At 31.4% G+C, this 22,950-nt stretch overlaps 1 protein-coding gene across 2 annotated transcripts; it reads left to right on the forward strand.

Moving 5' to 3' along the window:
- The first annotated feature begins 3,345 nt into the window (after window positions 1-3,345).
- On the forward strand, window positions 3,346-22,624 carry LOC108725664 (cytochrome P450 4c3). 2 transcript variants are annotated; one of them, XM_018452850.1, is made up of 10 exons: window positions 3,346-3,739; window positions 3,813-3,945; window positions 4,311-4,504; window positions 13,798-13,995; window positions 16,565-16,747; window positions 19,656-19,725; window positions 19,845-19,971; window positions 20,414-20,650; window positions 20,905-21,067; window positions 22,095-22,624. In XM_018452850.1, the coding sequence occupies exons 3-10, from the start codon at window positions 4,321-4,323 to the stop codon at window positions 22,427-22,429; spliced, it is 1,497 nt and encodes a 498-aa protein (XP_018308352.1). In that variant the 5' UTR covers window positions 3,346-3,739; window positions 3,813-3,945; window positions 4,311-4,320; the 3' UTR covers window positions 22,430-22,624. The 2 variants fall into 2 exon arrangements, with proteins under 2 accessions (XP_018308352.1, XP_018308351.1); XM_018452849.1 differs by having other exon boundaries at window positions 3,346-3,945.
- The last annotated feature ends 326 nt before the right edge of the window (window positions 22,625-22,950 follow it).

Here is a 22,950-nt window from a genome sequence, read left to right on the forward strand (position 1 = left end):
TTTCTAAATAAAAACAAGAGCTAGTATAATGCCATGACAATCAAGTGATCAGAGTGTTTATCGGAGATAAACCTTTACTATATTAATACATGGTGATTAATAGTAAAAGTTTCACGATCAATCCACTTGTCTCTTTTAGCTGCAAAAATAATATCTCGCAATCAATTTGAAAATCGCACACAATGATGAAACATCATCCAAAGAATACTTACTACCATGAGTAATACCATGAGTAAGAATACCTACTATCATCACAATCTGTTTTTTTCTTTTCTTATGTCATAACAAATATAAAGACTAATCAAATACGTATTAATAAGAATATGCGTCGCTCTTCTCTCTTTAACAAAATCTTACTGCTTGTAAAAATTTCTTTCTTCTTGCAAGACGGAAACCAGTACATTGACTTAAATCGTAAGTTACAAATAGGTCTGTTGTTTTTTTAACTAAAGTTCTTGCACGATTCATCTTTCTTCCTTTTCTCTCCACGTTGGAGAGAAAAACAAAAAAGATGAACCGTGCAAGAAGTTCAATTAAAAAGAACAGGCCTAATATTATGCGCACAAGCATGCGAATATGAGAACTGTGACATGAAGGCGTCATTCACTTTCGAGTTTCGCAATCGTTACGTTACGTATCTTCGCAATTCGGCAAAACATGTTTGCCACAAGCTGCACAATTTTGTTTCATTGAAACTTTTCTTATTTTCATAAGAGATATTTTTACAGAAATTATAAAATAGTAACATGTACATATAAATATTAAATCTAATCTAAAACGTAATCTAATCTATATAGAAATAAATATATAATTATCAATTTTTAAATTGTATTATCAGCACACTTCTGCGTGAAAATATAATTACGATACTGTCGATATACACTTTCGACGTTCCTATTCATATCAAATATGATTGCTGCGACTGTCATTTTTAATTCTACAATCGATATATAGACTAAGTAAGAATTGATTCCTCACTTCTATGAAAGTGTCACTATCAGTTTAGAAAAAGGTGATAATTCAAAATATATCGCTCTCTTTCTAAAGTATCGAATTGAAGATAAATATTGATAGAATTGAAGAGAGATACTATGCTCAATTCTCTATAAAACGGCGTTTACAATAAGATTTTAAAATGTAAAACTTTGTGTCAAACTTTAAGCTTTAAGCCGCAAGAAATTGTTCTCCTTTCATCAAACCGAGGCTTCGGCGGTCGCCCCCTCCACCCCCTCCCCTGTAACCGCTACTGTGTGTGAATTTGCACCCTTCACTGTTATTAGGGACATTTTGCATCATCACACCTCCTACGATAAAGTCGTTTTTTTTTTATCAAGATAGGAATAATGTCATATTCCGGAACACACACGACAAAATTATAATTGAAAAAGAAACGCTTTCCCCTCATTTGGGAATTAATTTTCTTATTTTCTTAAGCGGTCCAGCCATCCAATCTTGTATCCCATCCAACGGTGCTGAACCTCTGCAATTATACGGGACCTGCTACTTCAATGATCTACGAACACTGAATATTAGTGAATGTGACATATAATAGATATGTAGAAAGAACGCGAGTCAATGTCGTGCGTGCATCGAACTGGTCAAACACAAACAATACCACACATGCGAGCATTCTGCACGCGCGGCCGATTCCCTCGTAAACATATACAGTTTAGAAACGAGTTTCGTTAAAAGATTAATTTAGGTAATTTAAATTTTCTATTTACATGATATTTTATTATTGTTCATTTTTTACAAAATAAAATAGATTTTGATAAAATTTATTCAATGTCGTTCAACACGTTGCAGCAACATTAACAATCAATGTGGAAGAATCAATATTGATAAAACAACATCGATAAAACATTGACATTTTAACATTCAACATTGCAACATCTCAGCAACATTCTTTCAACGTTCTGTGCTGAATGGGAATCCCCCTTTGCTCTGTGCATTTTTTTTCTTTACGTCCGCACCGCACTATTGTTTAGAGAGGACAAAATTTTAATCAAAAGGTCATTTTTTCCGGAATTTTTAATAGGATCTTTTATGTATAGAATTTGAAAGATATAACACATGTCAGTATAAATCAAAGAACTTATCGGTTTTTTTATAATTGACAATATAATATAGGACCGTATATGTGATAATACAAACTATATAAATCAAAGTCTTAAACGGTCTAGTAGTGAACATACGTAATATATAAATTCACACAGAATCATACAAGCATTTAAGATCCGGTTAGACCGTTTAAGACTTTGATTTATATAGGACGCAAAATTCGTTGCTCTGGGAGATTCGTTTATTTATTTTTTCTCATTTAGTAAAAATTTAGCAACTATAAAATATGTCAAGAGATTAATATTTATTCACAAAGCTTTTACACATTCTTATTACAGGTATTTACTATACTATTGTATAAAAAATTAGTAATCAAAACTTATACAAACAGAGAAATTAAATAATACACAACGTTAGTGCAAATTTTCGTCGCGTAATAATAATATAATAATTAATATAACATACAAATAATCGCTTGATTTTGTTCACATAAACTCACATGACATTTTGTAAAATGTTTTTTTGTGATCAGTTTTATTCAAAATCTAGCTGCCAGAAGCTGCCGAATAAATAGTTATTATTAATTCTTTTTAGCATGCATCATTTTAAATATGAAAAATTATTCGCAATCTGATTAGAGGAAGGCAATAAGGATTACATTGTAAATCAGTATATTATGAGTACATATGTATAAATATATTAAATTGTTCATTGAAATTTATTACTACAAAATTTAATTGGATAATTCATTTTTAAAAACACGTACGGTGTAAAAGTGCCTTAATTTTCAAAATATTAAAAAATGTTATAAGAAATATTTTTTATTATTAAAATATATGTTCATTTATAAATTTTGAGGAGAACATTTAAAAATATTAAGGTTTGGCCAAAATCTCTTAAACTATATATAGTACATTGATTGACGAAATGGACCGGTGATTTGCTTCAAAGGCTTCGACATTCGAATTTCGGAGCTTCGAAGATTCGAAGCTTCGACGTTAAAATCTTCGATGTTTCGAAGAATCGAAGCTTTGAATCTTTGAAGTTAGTCAAATTAAAGTAACAGCTCTAGTGCGAAACGCGGAATGTTCTCCGCGACGAGAAGGCGAAGATTCATGCGCATAATGAGTAACACCGTCTACACATGCCGACGCAGTGCCGATTCGCATAACAGTGACAATGGCGAAAAAATCTTTTCCACTCGCTTGTCTCTTCCCTCTCTTTTCACGTGTCATAATACTCGAGTCTGAGAGGAGGATAAGATCGTTACTGTATGTAGTGGTATAAGGAGGGAGGTGGAATCGCGCTCACGTCTGACCGGAACTCAGACTCCAATGTATTTCTACGAGTTCGCTCGCGTATACGCACGTAACAGACGTTCAGCGTAACACACGTTTACGAATACACATTTCGATCTGCGAGCGTGTGGCACGCAGCTTAACACACACGTACGCGTGTTCGCCATTCTATTGGTGGAAGAACTTAGTTGCTGACCGCTGTAGTACAATCCAGTAGTATATAAGGGCGACTCTTCCGCACTGATCATTCATTATAAGCGCAGGGCATAACGAGGTATCACGGTGTAACTTAGTGTGTATTGGTCCGCTCAGTCTACTCTCGGGGTTGAAAAATCGGCGCTTCCTCTTCTCACGTTTCCACGGTGTCTTTGGTGGACTTGGTAATCGCCAGACTGTTTTCCGCTTTCCGGTACAAAGCGTACTTGTGTCTAAGATTTGACTTTTCACTTACAGCCGGTGAACATATCTGCGATACGATTCGATCGCTCTACGATCGTCTGCGGCGAAAGAGTTGAGACTTTGAGAGACATTGAGTCTTATCGCGGAAGAGAATCCCGACTGAATCTGCCAACGTCTCTCGTGAATCGTATGTGCTCGATCCTCTTCTTACTCGTTCCTCGTTATTGCCGAATTCTTTTCTCAACAGGACGATCGCACATTAAATTTTCTCACGCAATTCTGATTGGATCTTGTTAGCTTTCAAAAAGATTGAATAACTTTTCTTGAGACTTGCGGAAAATATCACAAATTTCGTGTGAGAACGCTCGATCTTTTCTAAAGTTGTATGTTTAGAAAGATCATACGCTCTTAAACACTGACAAGATTCGTGATCATTCTGCAGATTTCAAGAAGAGTGCTTGACCTTTTCTAAAGATTCAAAAAATTTTGTTTTGCGATTGCTCTGTTGAGAAAGGGATAATGAGTATTAATACGACCGATTGAACATTACAGGTTGCAAAATATGGTTGCTGAAGTTCTGGGAGGATGGTCTATTTTGACCATTTTCTTATCGGTCTGCCTGTTGTCTCTTTTGTTGACCTTGTTAATACAGAGGGCAAAGTTTTTAATTGCCTTGAGGAATGTACCTTATCCCACCGCGTTGCCGATCATCGGTAATGCTTATCAACTCAGTTGCACACAAGAAGGTAAGTCCTAGATCGTAATTTCTCTGGGTGCGTTCCGAGTTACGCATGAAACGCATGATGTATCGTTTTATCCTTCTTTATTATTTGGTGAACAAATGATGCATCATGCGCTTCATGCGTAACTCGGAATGCACCCTCTATCATATACCTGTGGTGCGTACGCTGTACACAGTCATATCAGTCATATCGGACCTACAATTTTAACGTCGACTCCGAACGACGAAATTTTGTTAGAGAAATGTTCTTGGCAAAGATACTCTCTCCGATAGTTTGTCATTGCCTTCCGAGAGGAGATACGAGCGTATGAAAATATTGTTGGTTCTGCTGGGAATCGAACCCGGGATCTCTCTCTCTCTCTCTCTCTCTCTCTCTCTAGCATTGCAGATCAGTGCGTTGTCCGTTTTGCCACACTCATTCTTAAATATCCGTACTCTCTATACGTGCTAAGAAGCATTTTGCTGAATTAGTTAAATACAGATCTGGAAATAATTTTGTTGGGCTATCAAAATAATTATATCGGGTTAGGAAAAAAGGTCGGCACCCATGAATAACTCGGAAAATATAAATTTTATAGAAAAATGTTTCAGGCAAAAGTTGTAGAGTGTAAAAAGATCTAAATATTTGGATGTTAACAAAATCGTTTTTTAAATGTAATAACATAACACATGTTGATGCATGACTGTCGAAGTGTTGGATCGTGTTTGAAAATAAATGTAAACGATATTCGTCGATGCCGCTATTATTTGCCGAATAAGTTGCATAAAAAATATTGTTACGAGGAAAACTGTATGTACAACGTAAAAAACGTTTTTATTGAAGTATCTAAAAAATTAGTTAAATACAGATCTGAAAATAATTTTGTTGGATTATCAAATTATACAGAACTCTCAAGTTAGTTGTCAGATTGTTAAGGCTCGGTTGCACCAACGTTACTTTGACTTTAAGCAAGATTTAAAATTCCCTCTGTCTCGTTTTAAAGCGAAAGAGAGACAGAGACAGAGATAGTTTTAAGTCTTGCTTAAAGTCAAAGTAACGTTAGTGCAACTGGGCCTAAAACTTTTTGCAGTATTGCTCATTATGATTGTTTTCTACACAATTATTTTAACAGTCCAATAAAATTATTTTTATTGTATATACCTAAATTTTTAGATACTTCAATAAAATTGTTTTTTCCTGTGTAACAATCGAAATAATACTTCTTCGTCTAAAGGTTGAAAGTAACAAAATATAAAAAAATATCGTAATGTATTTGTAACTTAAGTTGTATATACAGGATTAGTTGAGAAAGAAATGATTATTTATGTAAAAAAGTAAATAAAAAAATAATATTTTTGTACAAGACGAAAAGATCGAATTTGAAAGTTTATCTGATAAAATATATTTTATATAAGTACTTTATGAATTCAAGAATATTTATGTGAAATTACATTGAGATGCAGACATTAGTTGTTCAATAAATAAAAAAATATTTATTTACTAATTGGTGAATCTCAATAAAACTTTGCCTAAGTCATTTTTAGTACTTAAAATATTTATATAAAAACATTCAGATTTTTATTATTTTTAAAATTTGTGTTTATAACAATAAAACTAATAACAAATAAAATAAATAATCTATAAAAATGTGTTGCTCAATAAAAACAGAATATTATGAACACAACTTTCACATGTATGTAGTTTAAAGCGTAAATATTATATGTGTTTCATGCCTTTACAACCTTCTTAAAATAACTCTCTTTTACTTTGTTATTTGATATTACAAATATCACACATCGAAGCATTTGACCTAAGTATTAATAGAGCAGTGCAATTTTCTGTCTTATGACGCGTAACGCATTTGAAAAGCAATGAATCTTTATTGACATGAGACGTTTGCATTTTTCATATGTAAAGGATTCCTTTGTCATATAAATCAGCGTGAAAATATCTTGAATAACATTAAAGTTAAAAGGACAAAAAAAACAGATTTACTTCAGTAAGTAACATCAATATTCTATTGTTAAAAAAATATTTAAAAAGAAAAGAGGAGTTAGGTGTGACTTCATATTCGTTTTGAAGAGGTAGGTTTGTCAAATTGAAATCTGCGAATTTATTTCAGAGAAAGGAATAAATGGACATTATTTTCCCTATTTATAAGATGTCATTTATTATTATATTTGAGATGTAGAAAATTAATTTGTAATACAACTTATTAAAAATATAAAAATTTTTTTGTCATTGAATACAGCCCGAAAATTTCGAATGTTTCTCGTTTTGTCACGATTCTGTGACTTTGAAAAAAGCAATTTGCCATCTCCTGATTTAGTTTCCCTTAGAGACATTTTTCTCTACAAATTGAACTTACAGTAAACTATTAGAACAATGTTATTATAAAATATTATAATAATATAAAAAAACATAAAACTTCAATCCAATTTTCGCGTAAAAATTGACACTACTTATAGCAATAATGGAAACAAAACAATTTTTAGACATTTCATTGTGGATTAATAGCGTTTTTCACTGATCTGGTGCGCACTCAGTGCACTTTAAAGCCGTTGTACACAAATCGATGTAAAGATGTAAGGTAATTGGAGGGAAGATGCCACACTTAAGCCTTTATTCTTGAATAACTTCTTAAATGTTATTGAATTAAGTTATAAAAAATGTTATTTATATTCTACCTTTCTTTATTTACACAAATTTAACATTTAATATTCCGTATTATTGGAAAAAATTGATAGGTCATACCTTGTAAAATTGGCATCTTCTCCCTATATATGTATATGAATAAGATGCCGCCTCTTATGGGAGAAGATGTCACAAACAATTAAATAATGTAATGCAATATAAACTTACATATTTTATTTATATATTTACAGACCATAATCAAGAGTTTAAGTTATAAAAATACATAAAGGTATGATAAAACATAAATTGAGAAAATATAAAAGAGGGTTATTTAGGAAGTAAGTTAAGACATACTTTTATTCGTTTAAACAGCATTTCATTAACTTAAAATATTTCGAATTATATAAAGCCAAAATTTTATATAGATCCAAAATTTTAATTCATAAAATCGTTTTAATGCCGGGCATTTTTCAGGTAGGAAAAATTGTTTTGTATTTACTGTCATCTTATCCCCAAGTGTAAGAGGAATATTTAATTGCAACTTTTACGCATATAAGAATATTACGAATTATAATCTATATTAGCCACATGACCGTCAAGGAAAACTGATCAAAACCGTATATCATTTGCCCGGTTTTACACAGTAAGCATTATACAGACCTGAGCTATTAACCAAAGATTACAAAGAGCATGTTTCACGACCTACCTTTTCGTATTTTGTATAATCTTTTCCAATCGACATAGACACATATTTCTTTTTGAACATATTCATTTTTGCCGATAACTGCGCAACTATTTACCACACATTTTTGCACAGTATGGCCAATGCGCGTTTTATAAAAAAAATTATAAACAAAGTAACATCTTGTAGCATCTTCCCTCGAATTACCTTACGTTTAATAAAAATATAGAAACGAATTAAACCTCGAAATCCTCAGTGCATTTTATTGTGCTATTTGATAAAATATACATTGGGTATTTTATTAGATGAAATATCTCACTTTTACATTCAGATTGAATTACTATACAATAGCTTTAATGTGCACTGAGTGCGCACCAACTCTGTTAGTAAAAAACGCTATTAGTCAATAAAGAAAGATACTAGTATAATGGATAATTTCTATTAAGTTCAAGTTTTATTTTGCTTCTCGAGTAACGAGCAAAACTTTTGAAAAATGTTATTTTCGGAAAAACGCGCTTAAAATTGTTGTTTCTAAATAAAATTTTATATGCATGTTTTTTAAACAGTATACAATTAGCTTGAAGAAACTTTTAGAAAACCCTATATAACATATGATGTGCAAGATATATTTGAATGATCAGTGTCAAAATTCCCGACAAGACATTAAAAAGATTCACATATAAACGTAGAAATACTTAGTTTCTAAAGTACGAAGAATTTTATTGCTTAACAATATCAAAAACACTTAATGAAACAAGTAGTAGAATTAAACAAGACAAAGTTTAAAAGAAACAACTAAATATAAAGTAAACACAGACAGAACATTTTGTTCCAAAAATTATTCAAAATGGTCTTCACCAGCCTCGATGCATTCTCTGAATCTGCGTTTCATACTTTGTTATACTCTGTTAAATATTCCTGGATATAGAATTTTACATAAATATTTGCTTACACATTCATTTACGATACACTCTCTTAAAACTTCATGAACTTTAAATGCTCTCAAATATAAAAATCAATTGAGTTCAAAGTTCGAGCATAACAAATCGAGCAGTTTATCATGCAACAGAGTGAAGTCTTCTATGACTATCACGTTTTTTAGGAAAGTGACCATTTATAAATATTAATGAACAATTTTTGTAACAAAATGTTCTGTCTTATGTATTTTTGTTTTTGTTTATTTCCATTAAACTGTGTCTTGTTTAATACTTGTTCCATTAATTGTTTTATATTGTTAAATAATAAAATGTTTCCATACCCAAGTTTATATAAACTTTTTTAAATGTTTGATTGATATGAATACGTTTCTGAAATATTGAACAATTGTAGGGTTTTCAACCGTAATGAATTTGATTGCTTTGATGCCCGCTCTATTAATATAGTTTAATTTTAATCTTGCTTTGATGCCCGTTTCGGTTCAACTAACTCTTTATTTTTTTTTAATTTCAAGAATTCGAAAAAAATGAAGAATAAGCTGAAATAAGATTAAAATTAATCTACATTGGTAGAAACGGGCATCAAATGAGAACGATTAAATACAATTTGCTAGGAATTTATGTTTATTCCGAAATGTGTTTTCGAATACAGGTCAACTCAGAGCAGATCAAGACAATCTCTATAAATAACCCAAGATGAAACTTATAATGCCATTTATCACTCTCGGAGTGGTCAAACTGACTACGGCGCTGACAGTACTATTATTTAAATACACCCTCTGTTATAAAGTTTTCTAAAAAGAGACTTCCTACAACCTACAATACATATTATACATACATATAGAGTTTTCTAAAGAAGGATTTACAATAATCGTCTCGCGCAGTTGTTGTTTGTCAGCGTGCTACAAAACCGAATTTCATGCCACATCGAAACAGGTTTTGCACTATTGAATTTTCATTTCCGCAATTTTATAAATTTTTTAATAAATTAACGGCATTCTATTCCTAAAGATCATTTTTGAAGTAACACTACAATAACCTGCAAAAATAAAAACATCAATCTTTTGACCTTTCCAAATCCTCTGTTCTTAATGATGATCGCTGAAAATTTGCCTCTCGTAGCATCCAGTTGAAATTAATCGAATAAGCCTAAATATTATGTAAGAACAAATGTTGCACTATAACATTCACTTTTCTTTTCTTCTAATAATAAGATATATAGAAAATGCAACGTTAGCATTATATCGAGAACATACTTAGCACATTCCACATCTATTATTTAAATAAATATAAATTACTACGTCTTATCTCTCGATATCACTTAAAAATGAAAACAACTTTCACCTTTAAACATAAAAAAATTATCATAGACGTTGTGATTAATAATTAAGTATAATTATCTGTAATCATTAAATTCCGTCGTACGTTATGATGTAATGCAATTATCAATGTTGCATTACTAATTCTCGGACATTTTAAATTCTCGAAGACAGTTTTACGTTATAGGGAATTTAATTCTCGGATCGGGTATCGATGAAATGACGCGAAATTCACAACGAATCGTCTTATATATAGGATGCGTTTTGAGTTACGCATGAAACGTATGATGTATCGTTTTATCCTTCTTTATTATTTGGTGAACAACAAGGACAAATAATGCATCATGCGCATGATGCATCATGCTATATGTTTTTCAGCCGTTCAAAGATTAAAAAAACCGTGATTTTTTATTATATAGTTGTTCCACTAATGTCCGTTTCTATCAATATAGATCAACTTTAATCTCGGTTCAACTTATTCTTTATCTTTTCCTAATTCTTCAAATTAGAAAAAAAAATGAAATTAGTTGAACCGAGATTAAAATTAAACCACATTGATATAAAACTACGTTGACAAAAACGGTCATAAAATAATCAAATTGATTACTGTAATATAAGACGAAATAAAACTTTCGCGTAAAGACACGCGCGCATAATGAAAAACAAAGAAAGGAGAGAAATGTGATTGGGCTATCTCGGTTCACCAATGATAATCGTCTGGCATAAAGAAATGAAGGCGAAGAAGAAAAAGGAGAAGAGGAAAAAGCAGGTCGAGGTCGCTCGTCTGAATAGCGGTGTCTAATTGCATACGATTTTGTATGGCGTTACGAACCCTTCTCGTTTTGAGAGAAAAAGAGAGAGGATAAAAAGAGAAAGTATCGACGGTAGGATTTCGCTTAAAAAAAAAAAGAAACGGAAGAAATGAAACGCCCAAATCCGGCGCGAAATTCCGACTATTCGATCGACTGGCCTGTCGGGGATAATTCCGAACCAGACTCTGGCCAGACGTCCTCGTCTGCGAGAGGATAATAGAATTCAGACGCTTCTCTCTCTCTCTCTTTCTCTCTCTCTCTCACAATTCATGTGCCCGCTATGATAGATAAATAGCAACAATCAAAGGAACATTACCGAGTATTATTGGCACAAAAGGCGACACAAGCGCCATTAACATGCGGTAGCAACACTTCACACGGAGATGTATATTCTGATAAAAAAATCATCGTCGGACGATTAATTATTTTTTAACATCACATAAAACAAGATTATATAACACGTATGTCGATTAACTTATTCGCTCTAAGCGACGATTTATGAAATTACTGATCGATAGTTCTTTTTTTCTAATTTTATCTTTTTACTCATCGTTCCAAGAAGCAATAAATCGAGAAATTAAAATCCTTGAGCAACAACTGAAAAAATTAATTAGATTTCATCAAATAAAAAATTACTGCCGAGTATTAAATTTGTTGATCTTAATTTAAATTTCAACGCGTGTGCAGTTCTTATTATGAAAACGTACGTGGAACATAATTACATAATGATTAGATGGAGCAACTTTAAAGAAAAAGATAAGAAACTTAAATGCATTAGTAAACGAAAATTAAAACCTAAACTAGACTGTGTGTGACATTCATTTTTCGCTCAAAAAATCTTACGTGCAATGTGATTACTTATTTGACACATGTGGAATATGTACAATGTATCTCACACGTTATATTATATTATATACTTATTTGTTCAATTTCGCGACGTATTTTTACGATGGGAAAGGAATGAGGATGGAATGGGGCTAAAATAGGTCGTCAAGGAGTCTTCCACCGTTCTGAAGGACGCCTGGCGTCTCGCACGCCAAGGTCTTCGACAGCATCTTCCGCTCTTTCCAGAGCGACGCCTTTCTTTCTTTGTCTGTCTTTTTCTCTATCTCCCTCTTCCCCTCTCTCCTTCTGTCTCTCTTGCTTTTTTGCACTCGTCGTCCACGTGCGGTACACACTCCATTTTCAATCGGTCAACGTCCGATCAGCCTGTCGGCCGTCAACTCGTTGCATGTGCAGTGCGATTTCTCTCTTCCTCCACCGTCCCGTTCTTAATTCTCTATCCGTCCTTCTCTTTTTTCTGTTCTCTCTCTTTTTCCCCTCTCTTTGTCTGCTTCTACCTCTTTCTTCAGTTTTATTTAAAAAAAGAGATTTTATTTATTAAAATATTTCATTAAAATTTCAAAGTTTGTTTTTTATGGTACTATCCAGATAGCAATAAGCTGAAGCTAGTATATTATTTCAAGTTGCTCAACATTTTATTCTTTTTGTGCAATCACATACGTTGTATTTATCAAATATCCTGTTCTAGATTTATTTCTTATTCAGAATTGTTTATCAGAATTGTTCTAAATTGATATTTCTTCCTCTCTTTATTTTTCTCTTATCCAGTTTTTTATTTCTCTTCTCATATCGCGTTATATTCTTGCGTTATATTTACATTAATTTCCTTTTTCGTTTTCTCATTTTCATTCTTATTCTCGCGAAAGTCGCGGTTTATATCAATAAGAGCAGATCTAAAGTGCGTTCGGGGAGACGCTATTAGCGCTATTTATTCTACTAGTCTCTACGCTAGTTATTCTACCCTTGTTTTACGTCTAATAAACAACGAAGATAGAATGACAGAAGTAGCGCTAATAGCGTCTCCCCGAACGTACCACTAGAGTTGCGATAACGGCGCGATGATTGGTCAGATATAAAGCTGTAGGTTTACTTCTGCACGACATCGCAGGTCGGTGACCGCAAGAATGATTGAAGATGATTCTCCGTGGAAAATGTCATAAATGCAATAACAAGTGACATATGCATTCGATGAGTATTAAATGCTTACTCTCATGAAGAAGAATATTAAAATTTATCTATACGAAAAGTTCTCTCCACAAGCGTGTCCTTTCGAAACTATTATATATTAATGTGTTAAAAAAAGATAATTTTTCGATGCAAAAAAAATGAACTCTTTTTTAATCATTTTAATCTTCTTGATATTTTTCTTATTTTTTTATTTCTCACCGTGATAACCAATTTCGTTCAGAAATCACACGAGCCAGTTTAAAATAATATTATTTATTATATTATACACACATGTATACACATATATAAATATGTATACAATATATATTATATATTATTAATTTAGAATAATAACAATTATTAATTAATTTTGTAATATTTACGCAACATATAATCGATGTAGAGAAAATCTCAATGAATCAATTCTAAAGTTGTATAAAAATATTACTGAGCGTGAAGAGTTATCTTCATGATCTTTAAAGCGCATTGGCGAATTATATAAAAATATAAAGGCTTCGTTATGATGCTAACACGAAACTGTCCGAACATTAGCGGAATTTCTAGGGCAGTATTAAAATAAATGTCCCAATTAGTGACGGTGTCCCAATTAGTGACAATCGTGACTGTTTTTCTCAATAAATCAATTAATATATATATATAGATTAATGTTCATTCTAAAAAATGTGTTTGTATTCAAAATTCCTGCTTGGAATATATAACATGTATATAGAATTTGATCAGTTCAGTTGTTATTGAGATAATCTCAGTCTGCCGCAACTCGTCGGCTCGCACGACAGTGCTAGGAGTAAAGGAGCACGATAGTGTCTCGCGCCTTGCACTTGCTTAGCGTTGAGACACTACCGTGTCTCCAGATTAGGACAATTTTACGCATTCATCTAAAATTTATTGGATTTGTCTATTTCAGAATTCTTCCAGCAGTTGATGAAGTGGGCTTACAAATTTGGCGACATTTATCTGATCTGGGTTGGCCTACGACCTTTCATCTTTCTGTATCGAGTAGAAGCGGTGCAACCTCTACTCAGCAGCAGCGTACACATCGACAAAAGTCTAGAGTATCAATACTTAAAGCCTTGGTTGGGTACGGGCCTGGTAACTAGTTCTGGTAAGTGATTCACGTTTTACAAATTAAAGTCGCATCCCTGAAAATATAAAATTGGAGCGTAAGTCGAATGTAAGAGGAGAGTAACAGAAGTAAATAAACTTTTTAGGAGGCAAAAATTGGAACAATGAAATATAAAAGAATTTTTTACATTTTTGTTACTCTGCCCTTACACTCGATTTATGCTCCGATTTTTATTTTCGTCGGGGATTACGACGCAACAAAGATTAATTATTGCCACGCATCGAAAAAAGTGATTGGTCGAAGTAACTGAAAAAGAGACTTCGAATTATGGCAGCTTCGAATTACATTGTAATGTTTTTACACTGGGCATGGGATATCATAAATATTATAGCACTAATATATATTTGTTATAATAAATACTACGCAGTGAATGAATAGATCATGATTCGTTCGCGAATGGCGCAACGTATTTTAATTTCTATTCCAGTTCATGTGTAAAAATTTGTATTAAATGAAATATTATAGGGCAAATAGACGCAAAAATAAATGTTATAAAAAATGATATAAATGTTAAATTACATAAAATAATACTTTTGGAATCTAAAGAAAAATTATTATATATTACTTTTTCCATATAAATTATTATATGTATGTGATATATTATTTATTATATATTATACATATATTAATAATTTATTATTTAATATATATATATAAAACAGTATTTGCGTTATTAGATACAAAATTGTTAATACATAATTAAATAGACTTTTAGATTCCATTGATTCGAATAAATCCTTAATTTAATTAAATACACAAATACGAAGAAATATTATTATGTCTGAAATTTTTGTACCATAAAAATTACTTAATCCTAAAAATAACTCAAATAAATTCTATAGATTTATACGTTTGATTGGACTAACGATAATAATGGTTATTTAGATATTGAAATTTTATGCACAAATACGAAGTGGGCAAAATTTAATCCACCTATCAGTCATTAAATTGAATTAATTTCTAAACCATCTTTGACTGTTATACACTGAAATTGTAAAAATGGACAATTGTACAAAAGCTATCCTTATTTCCTCTGATAGTCAGTAAGTAATGAAAAAGTGATAAAAAGGCATGTGAAGTACTTTTACTCAATGCGCATGCATAGTCTATTTTTACTTACACTTGCCTTTTATTACTTTTTATGATTATTTACAAAAGTCGGCTTAAATCGGATGTCGCGACTCTTATTAAAGAGTCTCTTATAAGAATAGACCGAACTGTGTCGTCTGTGTCTCTTGTGGGAAAGCTCCCAGAGCGATGATTGTCATGGCGCCAATTGCAGCGGCGCTAGGCCGACCATCGTCTTGTTCAATCTCTTACAGCATTATCTCTTTTTTTTTTTTTACAAAATTATAAACTCTGTTACAATCTACCTGTGTTACTTTCAACCCCGGCCTCCCCTGTCTAAATTAGTGTTATTACACGTCTATACTTTTTCACTACAGGATATAGCATTGACAACAGTAAGACACGATAAAAAGTATAAGAATCATTTGCTTTTGCAAATCAATTAAATTTAATTTAATGATATTACATTGCCTCGAGAATAATAATTATAAAAGAGATGATACTTGCAAATTAATCTAATCATTCAGACTGTCTGACATTGTTATATAATTTTACAAAAATAGAATAAAGGAAATATTACTGATTGTTATTATTCTCACCTTGGGTTTACACGCAAACAGTTGTCGATTACGCAAGTATGTAGTAAAAATTATATGCAAAAAACTTCGGACTTCGAGCAATAACTAAAGTAATTATACATCATTTCAAATTTCCACACAGAACAGATGTATTATTTGATTAGTGTACTGTACGGCATTAATTTCAGTATTATTTCAGTATTAAAATATACATTCTCCTTGAATAGATGTTTATTTTTAATTCGCAAAGGAGCCATAATATATCGCGAATGTGATAAAGTAAAATTTCGAAATGCCCTCCCGAACTCCTGTTTATCGCGTCCGTATTCATTATGATATTAACACTGTTGACACGATTGTTGATTTAATATAAATAATATTTTTATCTTGATGTTTGCGCTTTATAGCATCAAAGTGTCAATTTCTCATTTTTAATTTTGGATATCAATACAAAATATAGTTTGAACTACGCGCGTACCAACGTTATTTCTTTAAAGTCGTTATTTCATTAATTCTTGCGAATTTTTCAGATAGCGAGTAATCTAAAATTTTAGATTATTCAGACAAAAGAGCTGTAATTTTTAATTACGCAGATTTTTCTTATAGTAAGGGAAATCGGGGCACTGGTGAGACACTTTTTCTTTTTCGACTCGTATATCTGCAATGAAGAGTATATGTATAATTGACTTGCATTTGCTGAACACTTATACGATTAGTTATTTTGACATTCGGTAATTTCTATTACCTTTTTTATAAGAGAAAAACATAGAAAATCGGGAGCAAAAAATCTATATTTTCTCATGATATCCCTAGGACATCGTGAGAATTCTTCATTTTCGATATTGGCGCGGATATTGCGAATAAATTTACAATCGCAATAAAAATTGTGGTCTTTCTTTCAGGTGAAAAATGGCACTTTCGCAGGAAGCTATTGACACCGACCTTCCACAGTGGCCTCCTGGAAACATACTTGAAAACCGTGAAAGAAGAGACGAACGTCTTAATTTCCTGCCTTGAAAAAGAAGTGGACAAATGGTTCGACATTGTTCCTTATGCAAAACGCGCCGCTCTTGATATTATATGCGGTGAGTTCAATAGACGCGGATTTCGCGTTAAGTTTATAGTGTAGAAATGTAGCAACTCCAGGAAAATATTTTCCTTTCATAATATTCTTTATCGAAGAGATAGCTTTATCAAGTGTAATTTAACGACGATGGTTATCATGGACGTATCCAGGATTTTTTTCGGGGAAGATTTTTATCAATTTTGTTATCACATAAACAGTAATTTTTTGCATTAATGTATTGCTTTTTTGGATATTTCAAAGTGTCTCCTTCTTGTTTCTGATTTTGAAAGAAAAATATTAGGTTTTGTAAATCATGACTTCTATTTTTTATCTTAAAGAAAGTATAGACTAATACAATTATTATAAACGAAATATGTAGTTGTGAAGTACTTATTAATATCTCAGCTCATATTCTATTTTTTGATTCAAAAACTTTGTGAAAATTATTTATACATATATCACGGATACTGTCAAAGCTCTACCTAACAGAAGTTCCAGAAATTACATAATTGTAGAAAAAAATATTTTATATAATATCAAAATTTACTTATACTAAAAAATAAAAAATTATATTGTTTATAATTAAGAATGAAAGAATAAAAAAACCATCGTTGTTAACCATCGTTCTAGCACGATAATCTCATCCAAATAATTTTGGAACTGTTTTGTCCTAATTATATAATGAAAACGTTAACCGATTCATTAGGAATACAATTATTTTATTAGGAAACAATTATTTTTTAATAAGTCACGACGTTTCCAGCATCATCAGAACTTTATTAGAATATTCGATTATAGTATAGCTGTGTTAAAAGAAACTTTTAATACATAAACCATATTGTCGGAAAGATAAAAGAGAGAAAAAATTTTTTAAACAAACGTACGGTTTCAAGAGTACTTCAATATTGTGAAGAAAAAAAATTTTTTTAATTTTTTTGTTTGATAATTGTTAACACAAAAATTAAAAGAAATTTTTTTTGCTTACTATTATTCAAATTTCCCCGCTATTCAAATTACCTCGCTGTATGTATTCTATATAATGGAAACGTTTTTTTAATACAACTTAAAGATCGAGAGATTTTTTTCTTATAATTCGACACAAATTCATCTGACGCATTCTTATTGCATAAATGACGCTTGAAAAACAATGATACAACCGAGAAAAAAATGTGTGATATAAATATTAATGCGAACGAAGGGGTTCGATACAAACGATGCGCTAAATGATTACCGCAATAGCCTTCAACTGCTCCGATTAAAATACTTGAACACTGCGATTTATTTATTCACTTGTAAGTAGACGACTGCAGTCGCAAACACATCTTTTACGTCTCTTTCGCGCTATTAATATCATCAATAATACTTCGTATGTTCGTAATTTGTATTATAATAACAAACAAGCATTACGTTATCAGCAAAACTTTTACAAAAAGAATGGTTTTGCTGAAGTATTCTAAAAATTTAGCTAGATCTGAAAATCTTCTGTATTTTCTCTTTCTATATCTAACTAAATTTTTAGATATTTCACCAAAATTGTTTTTTCCATGTTATTATATCGTAAGAATTCGTGGATAGAAATAACCTTCTTCTGTGTGGATTTTAAAACAGAAGTTTTGAAAATTGGCGGATTTTCGCCATCGTCAATGCACGACCTTACGTCCTCGTTACGCGAAAGAGTACTTTTCTTGATCATTTGCACTGTCTTTATTACCGAATCTTTATCGGGCAGATTAAGCTTTATCGCTTTTGCGAAGTCACCCGAGCTGCAATAAAGTTCACTTAAATCTTCCATTTATTTACATTCGTAAAATGATATCTGTTCGCGAAAGTATTTGTAATGTATATACTTTAGTTTTACAATTTTTTAAATTCTCTTATGTTTTTGTTAATCTGACTCATATTCAGAATTTTGAATTATCTGGTAATAGGAAAATGTGTGAATGTGGAAAAAGAGATGAGCGATCGATTATTGCTCGCCGATCGTCTACTTGTTGCAAGTCTACTTGATCGTGATGGTTTCTTGCACTATGTATCGACGATGATCGATAGAGCGTTATTAAAATGTATTGCGGAATAAATACATTTCATATATGTATTATCTACATTATCACCATAATAATGTGAATAACGTCAATTATCATGTCAATGACATATACTATTAATTGTCATTAATGTTTATGTGATATATTGCATATTATTATTTTGAACACTATCGCAAATGATTAATTTTAGTATCATTAAACTTAAAGCATTGATGTCATGATACCTGAAGTTTGTCCCTGTGTAATTATTTCAGAATCAGGATTAGACGTTTCAATGCCCGAGGCAAAAGAAAAAATGCACCCCTTAGTAACAAAAAATTTTTTTGTACGGCATGTAAAATATAAATAATAAAATAAGTGGCATATAAAATATAATAAAAAAGAATCAGTGATATTTAATATATTATTAATGTTAATAAGAACATATATATAATCACATGCACATATGTACTTTACATACAGATTACGCGCGTATATATATTATAAACGAACAAAACATTTACCAAATCATACATTACAGTAAACTAAAAGTGTATGTGTATAGCACACATTTTACACATGTATATAAATAATATTAATTCTTCTAAAAATTCATAGAAAATCTATTTCTTCATTTAAAGTTACACCTTTTATGCTTTGATAATCGCAAAATTATCAATTATTTTATTAAAATTTCTATATCCTTACGTATACATTTTATAATTGATTAAATAAATGGAATTATTGCAAAATTTATCAGTATTTATCATATTATATATTATATATTAGAATATTCCATATAGAGATTACAAAATTTTTTTATCTAAACTTAATTTTAATAATTTAATTAATAATAATAACTAATTATTTTTAACAGGTAATTTAATTTTACCAATTTTATTGCAGATACTGCGATGGGTTACAAGCTTAATTCGCAAAAGAACTGCAAAGTCGACTACGTCGAGGCTGTAGATAAGTAAGTTAATGATTTTTTTAATGCTTCTGTATTCAGGTTTTTTTAATACAATTTTATACAATATATTATACATATATCAAATTCTATTTTTTGGAAAAATATCTATTTCTAATTTTTAGAATTGCATCTATTGTGCAGATGCGCTTCACAAATGTATGGTTATCATCTGATTCAATTTTCAAGTTAACTAAGACTGGTCAAGAGCACGATCATTCACTTCAAATCATACAGGAGTTTGTCAACAAGGTAATTATTCTAAACACAGATAATTAAAGCTTTCGGGCTATCTTCAACAGCTGCTCCAGTTTTTTGAGAGATCTCGAGTAACATTATTGCCAAAAATAACAGAGATTAACACTGTCCCATTACTATTTAGTTTGTATACAAAATTAATCACTAAAATTTCAGTTCAGGTCAGTTTTCGTTTCAAATTTAGACTTACATGTTCATGAATGGAAAAAAAGAGAAATATCTCTTTTCTTCAGTGCTCTCATCTTATTGTACTCGTATATTATACAAAGAAAATCATTGTATTTTAACTTCCTTCTATAATGAATTTAATCTTGGACATTTTCAAACACATATTTTAGATCAGAATAGTAAGAAAACTGACTTATAATACTTCTCCACTCTCAATATTCCACTTGCAAATAATACGCGATAATATCTAGAACAATCTAATCTTCAGGTAATCGTAAAAAGAAAAGCCGAATGGAAACTCAACAGCGATGACAACTCCAACAAATCAACGAAGAAGAGACGGGCCCTGCTAGATTTATTACTGCAAATATCACAAAATGGCACTGTCCTTTCGGACGAAGACATTTGTGAAGAAGTAAATACTTTTATGTACGCTGGACATGATACGATGGCCACCAGCATATCGTGGACACTTTATGCGCTAGGACGACACCCTGAATATCAGGTATTATTCCTTTCCATATTGTATTATCACTGCTGTGTTTAATTCTAATACACGATGAAATCTAATAAATATAATGATATAATTTTTAACAACCTTAAGAAAATAATATTTTTACATTTCGTCCGCATTAGATGTATTTCTTAAATTATTCTTAAAATTAATTAAGAAGATACAGAAGATCTAATTGAAAATGTTATCTTTTTCTATATTTTTAACATTAATTTAACTGTAGCACTTTCTTGTTTTGTTTTTAGGAAAAAATTTTAGAGGAATACAATAATGTGCTGAACACGGATGAAATTACATTGGAGAATATACAAAAATTAACATGGTTGGAAGCCTGCATCAAGGAGCAGTGGAGATTATATCCTGTGGCCCCGCTTATAGCAAGGCAAATTTATAAACCAATTGAAATAAGTAAGTACCTCGCATATCTTCAATTTCCAAAATATTCGTACCCCTCAGTAAGCAAGAAACATTTTGGAACATTTCAACAACGTTGCAGCAACGTTGTAACATTGCTACAATTGCTGAAATGTTCCAAAATATTTCTTGCTTACTGGGACACCATTTCAATATTTATTAATCAATAGTATATCAAAATTATTACAATTGAGGGGATTGGTGGAATAAAGGCCTGATTACAAAATCTTGATTTTGATAAAAATTAAAATAACTTGTTACTTTTTTATTATACCATAAATGGGAACAGTATTAAATATATATTTATAATGTCTTTGAGAAATTATATGTTATAATATTTCTCCATTATGATTAATTGCAAAGTTATTTGCAATTTAAAAAATGTTCTTACAATTAGTCCCTTTTTCCGAATATTGATCATAATATTGTAAGAATCGACAGAAAAAAAGATTATGAACTATAGAAATGTTTTTTATTTTCACATTCTTCTAGAAGAAATACGAAATGAATATGAAATACATTTTACGTTTATTTGTGCAAAATAAATAATCTTCAATCATCATCTAATGAGTTTTCGTAAGATTTTTTAACATAAATATGTTGTAATGAAAACACATTATTGTCGTATCATTTTCGTTCAGTCTCTGGTAAAAATCTCATTAATGATTTTAAATCATTTATTCCCTTTTTCCATAGATTATATCATTTTCATCATCACAGAACAATCGAAACACCATTCATATTTAACTATATGCAAGCAACATCAATTCCTTGTTTATTTGCGCTAATCTCCGGAAAAAGGGCTTAAGTAGAATTATCTTTATTCCGCCAATTCCATCAATTATTAATCATCACATCGATTAATATTAATAAAGCGTTGTACCGAGCATTTTATCAAGTAATTGTTAGAACAAACAACTTTAAAATGCGATGAATATAGTTATTGATATTATTCAATCAGCAATCGCGTAATGCACATAAAAAATTCTTACTTACATGAAATATCTTTTATCTGTTTTAGTGGGCAATCAAATTCCACCGGGCTCGACAGTTCTCATCAACTCCTATTTACTACATCGTGACGACCGTTATTTCCCAGAGCCGCACATTTATCGTCCGGAGCGATTCTTGCCCGACAGTCCCAAGTTACCTCCTTACGCTTTCATACCCTTTAGCGCTGGCTCGCGCAATTGCATCGGCTGGAAATTTGCCACATTAGTGATTAAAGTGGCCATCTTATCTCTACTGAAAGCCTTTCGTGTGGAGGCTCTCGACAAAGAGGACCAATTGCGTTTTATATCCGAATTGGTGTTGGTCAACGCAAACGGACTTCGTCTTAAAATCACACCGCGTTAACGCGAACATTCTTCTTTTTCTATGTCCTAAAACGGATTTCCGACTACGATCCAGAAATCAGGATCCACGATACCACAATTAATTTGTGGTTCTAACATTCCAGTGGATTGCCTCCTCGAGATGTAGGAAGTTTCTATACTATGGCTTAAAGCTTAAAACTCTATTGTAGATCCGGAGTAAGTCCGGATCTACAATAGATGTTTTAAGTGTTTTAAGCCTTAAGTCGTAAGAAATTGACCAATTAGGGCCATGGCACAAAAAAAAATTTAAGCAGTAAAATGTAAGCAGTAAGCGAATTGACCAATCACAGTAGAGTCCATAAGGCCATAACATTGGCTACGTTTACACCGTGCGTTTAGTCCTTTTCACCTAGGGATTCCAGCATTAATTATTGCGCGCTTCGAAAGTGCTACGATTCTCCAGATTGTACTAACCGTACTGTTAGACCGGAATCAGACTATGCATTGAAGATTAAATTGTACTAACCGTACTGTTAGGCCGGAATCAGACTATGCATTGAA

The sequence above is a fragment of the Mycetomoellerius zeteki genome, unplaced genomic scaffold, assembly GCF_001594055.1.
Source record: "Mycetomoellerius zeteki isolate Tzet28-1 unplaced genomic scaffold, Tzet1.0 scaffold35, whole genome shotgun sequence".
NCBI classification, from domain to species: Eukaryota; Metazoa; Arthropoda; class Insecta; order Hymenoptera; family Formicidae; genus Mycetomoellerius; species Mycetomoellerius zeteki.

What these genes read in the sequence shown, in the direction of transcription:
- LOC108725664 (XM_018452849.1), top strand. Translation starts at nt 4,321, where the DNA reads ATGGTTGCTGAAGTTCTGGGAGGATGGTCTATTTTGACCATTTTCTTA. An exon ending in ACTCAGTTGCACACAAGAAG is followed by an intron (nt 4,505 to 13,797) that starts GTAAGTCCTAGA and finishes TGTCTATTTCAG; the next exon opens with AATTCTTCCAGCAGTTGATG. An exon ending in CGCTCTTGATATTATATGCG is followed by an intron (nt 16,748 to 19,655) that starts GTGAGTTCAATA and finishes ATTTTATTGCAG; the next exon opens with ATACTGCGATGGGTTACAAG.